The following is a 6000-nucleotide window of genomic DNA, read 5'->3' on the forward strand; positions in this document are numbered from 1 at the left end:
ATTTCTCTTTTTCTTTCACAGTTTGTACTGTTATCAATTTTATTTTGTTTTTTGCTGTCATTTTTTGACCGGTGGGGATTTTCATTGGGATTTGCACTTGCAGTTTGTTCGCCTTCTGCTGCTGCTTCTGCTGCTATGAGACCTGTGAGTGCTGTTTGGATGTGTTATGTTGCTGCTGCCCCTAGATAAGAGTGACCATATACTCCCTTCTCTCTGTATCTATCTATCTAAAAGTAATAATTACAGAAGAACACGAGACTTTCTGATATGAGTGTGTTACTTTTGACTTATGGTTGTGATAAGCTTTTTTTTTTTGCAAAATTACTTTATGATCAAGGAGGCATAGACCTAACAAGTACCATTTTTTGTGTTCTTTCCGTGTTGAATATTTTAATTTAGCGCAAGTTACTCCAGTGATAATGTGTAATGGTTATAAACGAAGAATAAAGTATGAATATTTTGGGACCCTTTATCGTGTTATGTTGTCGACAAAAGGCATGGTGATTGTAGAGCAGAGTGATGAACTGGAGCCCTCTTGGGGTCCAAAATTGAGTAGGCATGGTATTCAACAGTTTCTATGAGTTCAGCTTTGAATTTACATCTACTAGTGGCAGAACAATGCTTATTTGTTTTTTACCACAAAACTAAAGCCAAACCCTTACAGATTCATCAAGTAGTTATATTTAGATGTTCTGTCCCATGCATGCATGCATGCCTCTATCTGTTTGGTACGAGAGTAATGTAGGTAAAACATTTTCAAATGTCGAAAACTAAAGAACGTTTTAATGTCGTTGGAGGAAGTACATGAGGGTGTGTTTGTTTCTTGGTTTCAGTTTTTAAAAAATAAATTTTAGAGATTAAGAGTAGGAAAAAGGAGATGAAAAATACGATAATAAAAAATAACCTGGAGAAGTTATGTCTTTTTGTAGTTTTAAAGATTAAAATGGATATAAATTTTGAAATAATTTTATTAAAATATTACTTTTATTAAACGTTTTAAATATTTATTTTTTAAAATAGATAATATTTGGTAAAATGTGAGGTCCACGAAATATATGAAAACAATTCATTCTATTACTAAAATATTATGCAGGCCGTGTTTGGATCACACAATTTAGGGTTGATGGATTTAAAAAAATTAGAATATAAAGTTTGGGTTTGATTAGGCCAACTAGAATGGATTTGGAGTGAATGATGGGTAGGTGAGTTTTCTCGTGAAAATTGAGAAAGTATGAAAAAGCCAATATCACTCTAACAAAACTCCATTGCACTCCTGAAACAATCAAGTTTTTAACATAATTATTTTATTCTTCGAATACTTGATTTATCTTTTCTAAAACGTTTCTTTTAGAATTCGAAAACATGATTCTGAAAAAAAAAATTGAAATAGAATTTCTAAAATAAAATTTTAAGAATAAATTTCTCGTAGCATTTTAAGTTTTTTAAAACATATGTAATTCATTTTTTTTTCTAAACTAAACATTCTAGAAGAAACTTATTTATTCTAGTTTTTTTTTTACAAGAGTGCAGTTAATAATAATAATAAGGTGATGTATAAATAAAAAGTATTAACCATATCTCATATAAGCCACTAGTTTTCTACATCCCATAATTTTTTGTACTACAAAATATACCATCCCAAATACATTTTTTTTATATATTTTACATTATGCAGAATACAAGATTAAAAGTACGTTCTACATTGTAAAATTCAAAATACAATTTTTATATTTCAAATTATACTTTCTAAAATACAAAAAATTATATTCTAAATAATATTTTAAATATAAAATTTACATTTCAAAATACATCCTCTAAATAAAATAAAATTAATGGGTCAGTAAAAGAAACTGCCGACTACATACTACCATCGACTATATTTCAAGGTAAGAGCTTGAAAATTATTTTGTTTTACTAAGAGTGAGAATGATAAAGATGAACAATATAATCTTACTAATAGTTACTAACTCTATTTCTCGTTACCACAATAAAAAAAACCTATTCTAACTATATGCATAAGTACAAGGCATGTTGTTTAACTGTGCCACAATAACCAGCTAATGCATGACCCTTTTTGCTGTTTTTGCTGACAACAAAATAATTTCACGATGGCAAGTGTTTCTTTGATATGGACGGTAAATTAATAAACTATCATATGCTAAAAATGTCGTCTCCTTCCACCAAAGAAAATAAAAGATTGACTGTATTCTAGAATCATATATTGTTGTGAATCAAATGTTGATGCAATCCACATTACCGATTGAAGAATGAGAATACAGTCTAACACCAGAGTCACAAGTTTTTGAACTCTGGGACCTTATGGCCACAATTGCTTCTTTTGATGACTTCAGAAAATGTACCAACAAGCGATTGCAGTAAAAAATGAGGTCAACAGTATTGATACAAAGTTCACTGCATTATTGTCAAGAACATTGGAACCCGAAATCTTTTTCACTGTTGGTCCTGGCTTTCCAACAACCTACAAAATCGTGTGAGAAATTTCAAGTATCAGATATCTAAATTAATATAGGAGGGTTTCATGGTGCCTTTTATCATGGTAACTTTGCCCCAGTAATCATCTCCCACTAATTTGAAGATTTGTTCAACAAACTCAATGCAACAATATAGAAATTCAAGCATTATGCTAAATGTGAAGAGTATTCTTTATAGGTGGTGTAAGTAAATTTACCTTGCGGCGAACAGAACAAAATCCACTGAATTGCAAGGTTGCACCCAAGAGAGAGTCAATGAGACTTCCACATAGTCCTGCAAGGGTGGCAATGGGTAAGACCAGTAGTTGCTTAAAAACTGTACTAGACTCACATCTTGTAGTTGAGAAACTCAGAAGAACAAACGACAATCCAATGAAGCTTCCAGCTGCTGCAGCTGCGAGAATTCCTGTTTTTGTCACACCACCATTTGTACCTTTCTTCACATGCTGATAATCAAAAGAAATGAATTTGTAACCACAATTTCTGAAACTCAGTAGCAACATTCTATCTGAATTTTCTACTTAAAGACCCACTATGCAATAAGCCACATGCCTTTTACACGGATGCCATAAGAACAGAATGTGAGAAATAATTTAGGGAGGCTCAGAATCTTAAAATCCCCTTGAGGTTTCAGACCTCAAATAAATTTCACGAATTTGTCATTTCTAGGAATGGAACTGATATGGGTGTTAGAATAATATCCCTATTCATGGCATATTAAGGGCAGGGTTGTTGCATTACCCTACAATGTGAATGTTAATGACATTGTAACATCATTGGTCACCCTTAAGTGCTCCCAATGCCCCCACCAAGGGTGGCCTCCAGTTATACTCACTTCCATCACTCATGAAATGGTTAGGTTGAATATTTGACAAAAGTCGTATTTTCCCTCATTAACCTATTTTTAGTCTCAATTTAGTCCCTCAATAAGCAAGTTTCACATTTAATCCTTCAATTCCATAGTAAAGCGAGCCAGATGGAATAACTAGCTATCATCATTAGAATCATATGCTACAGTGTCCGTCTAGTACATGTCACCCTATTTAGCAATTTATCACTAACATAAAGCTAAACTTTGTAAAGACTATTCTAATAATATATCAAAACGAGGCTAAATTTGGCTACATTCCATATTTCTCAGAATCAGGTGGTCCATGGAGGGACTAATAGGTGTGAATTTGATCTGAGAGCAACTAGATTGCAAAAAAAATAACAACAAAAGATTAAACTGAGAGCACGGATAAAACATCGGCAAGGGATATTACAAAATTTAGAAATTGGAAGACACAACATGGGCACAGTGCAACATATAAAACTAGCATTTAAGTACAAATCTTTAATTAAAAGATAACAACCAATGTTTTAAAAGTTAGCATCAACTAATAAAATTCTATCGTCCTATTTTTGTTTGTATTTGTATAAAATGTACAAAATCTGCAGAATGAAGTTAGGAGAATACAACGGTTCAGTTGTGTTGAATAAGGGAGTGTGTCTGACACGGTTAGGATGACCAAAATTGAATTTTAATCCAAATTGAACAAGGGTGACTTTCAAGAAAATGGCCAAGATTATGGGAAATGGAGCTTGTAACATCAACTACCAAACACATTAATTGAGGAAAATTCCTAAGACTTAATGACAAACATTCATGAATAAGTTGAACTAAAGAAGAAAACACCAAATATGGACAGAATGATCGGAAGAATAAAGGACTTTGACCAAGACATTATTCACCTTGAAGGTTGTGATTAGACGGGGCTTATCTTCACTGAGAATTCCAAGCTCCGAAGACCAAGTATCCCCATTGCAACAGGAATAATGGCCAATAACAGCACCAATGAGAGTCGTGATCAAAGGTGAGTCTTTGGAGTTCAAGCATTTATCCTGGCCTTCAGTAAGCACCCATATAGCTATAACAAGAACCGAGGCAATGCCACTATTGGCGAGAACTTGTATCCTGAAAGATAGAAAAACAAGGAATATTTAGACAAAAGACAAAAACTAAGTAGGGATAACGTTGGGATCCTCATACATAGAGGTAAAAACTAAAATGACAAACTTTTATGTGAAAGATTTTATAGAGAAAGAAAAAACCCCAAAGCCATCCCGGTAAGAAAGATTTTAAACCTAACTCTATCAAAAGAATCCACTTGTAAAATGATTCATCTGGTGTATATATATAAATAGACATTAATAGATAATTCAATAACAACTCCCTGAAACAATTTATCTAACAAATAACAACCCGGTGAAACAATTTATCTAACAAATAACATACTTCGCTATCGCTACAATAAACTTTAATTCATGACTATGACAACCTCGGAAAACAGGTAAAGAGAGAGGCTTGCAATCACTTAAATGCTCTATAAAGTGTCCTTATCACGGGTAAACGTGAAACTTCCAACATTTCCTTAACTTAGTGACACCAAAGAAATATCTCAATCATCATATGGGTAACTCCACAGAATAATCCATCCAAATAGGGAAGCAATCATTCCTAACTTAGAAAAACACACAACCAGTTGAACTTTCACAAAGATATTCAAAATCAAAAACCTCCAAGCAGACAAAAAAGTAAGAACTCACCAATTTCTTTGTCCACCTTCTTTGAATTCAGGATCGAGTGTTCGTTTCTTATCCTCTCCAAACTTTGTTAGAGCGGACGAAGAAAAGAAGAAGGCAAGCAGCACAGCCCCAAACCTTGACGACCCATAAACCAAGGAAACACAAAGATTATTGTTTTGGAGCACCCCAGAACAAAAAAGAGGAGAAGGGTGAAGAAAAATAACCTGTATCCCACAAAAATGTGAAGAGCCATGACGAAGAACCCTGCAATAGCGCCAGAATTGCTGAGGGATTTCTTCCTGTGAGCTCTGAATGCGATTACGAACGCAATGAAGACAGCCACACAGAGTTGAGAAAACCAATCCATTTGAAATTAGAAATTTCTGTGCAGGGAGTTGATTTTAGAACATAACTCTAACTATTTGATGAAACTATTCACACTGTTGTACTTAGAGTGGCTGGTCACCCTCATCGCACAACAACCGTTCACCACCAGATTTAGCTTCTCTCAGAGAATCTTTTCATTTTATAAAATAATATGACAACAAAAATAAATTGATACCGGTTATAATTGATTTTAGATTATATAAAATTATTAAATCATATTAATTATAATTTTTAATTTTGACAAAAATATTTTATTTTGTCATAATTTTAAGTAACTGATATTTTAATAATAAGTGTATGGAGTGAAATTTCCATGTTGGTCTTTCTTTATAAATAAATAAATGTGACTCTCATATACGCAATGCAATGGAAACTTAATTAAGCGTTATCAATATTCTTTTATCATATGAATATTAAATAAATTAATTGATATTTATTTGACTAATAATTGTAAATTTGAATATTAAAATGCATATATATCTTAAATTAAAAAATTATCGTTTATAAAATGTTTATTAAACTAAAAACAGATTTCTTTTTGTATTTTCATTTT

General features: G+C 32.4%; 1 protein-coding gene across 1 annotated transcript; it reads right to left on the reverse strand.

Moving 5' to 3' along the window:
• Nucleotides 1–2175: 2175 nt before the first annotated feature.
• LOC124840981 (integral membrane protein (Protein of unknown function DUF92, transmembrane)) lies at nucleotides 2176–5590 on the reverse strand. The gene is made up of 5 exons (XM_047317144.2): nucleotides 5285–5590; nucleotides 5082–5195; nucleotides 4227–4449; nucleotides 2690–2938; nucleotides 2176–2479 (listed from the first exon to the last, which is right to left on the reverse strand). The coding sequence occupies exons 1-5, from the start codon at nucleotides 5425–5427 to the stop codon at nucleotides 2348–2350; spliced, it is 861 nt and encodes a 286-aa protein (XP_047173100.1). The 5' UTR covers nucleotides 5428–5590; the 3' UTR covers nucleotides 2176–2347.
• Between the last annotated feature and the right edge of the window lie 410 nt (nucleotides 5591–6000).

Source organism: Vigna umbellata, chromosome 1, assembly GCF_029865625.1.
Source record: "Vigna umbellata cultivar VRB3 chromosome 1, Vumbellata_1.0, whole genome shotgun sequence".
NCBI lineage: Eukaryota > Viridiplantae > Streptophyta > Magnoliopsida > Fabales > Fabaceae > Vigna > Vigna umbellata.

Coding starts and splice junctions, on each gene's coding strand:
- LOC124840981 (XM_047317144.2), bottom strand. CDS start 5,427: ATGGATTGGTTTTCTCAACTCTGTGTGGCTGTCTTCATTGCGTTCGTA. Junction 5,196..5,284: donor CACATTTTTGTGGGATACAG/GTTATTTTTCTT, acceptor TGGGTCGTCAAG/GTTTGGGGCTGTGCTGCTTG. Junction 4,450..5,081: donor GAAGGTGGACAAAGAAATTG/GTGAGTTCTTAC, acceptor TCTATCTTTCAG/GATACAAGTTCTCGCCAATA.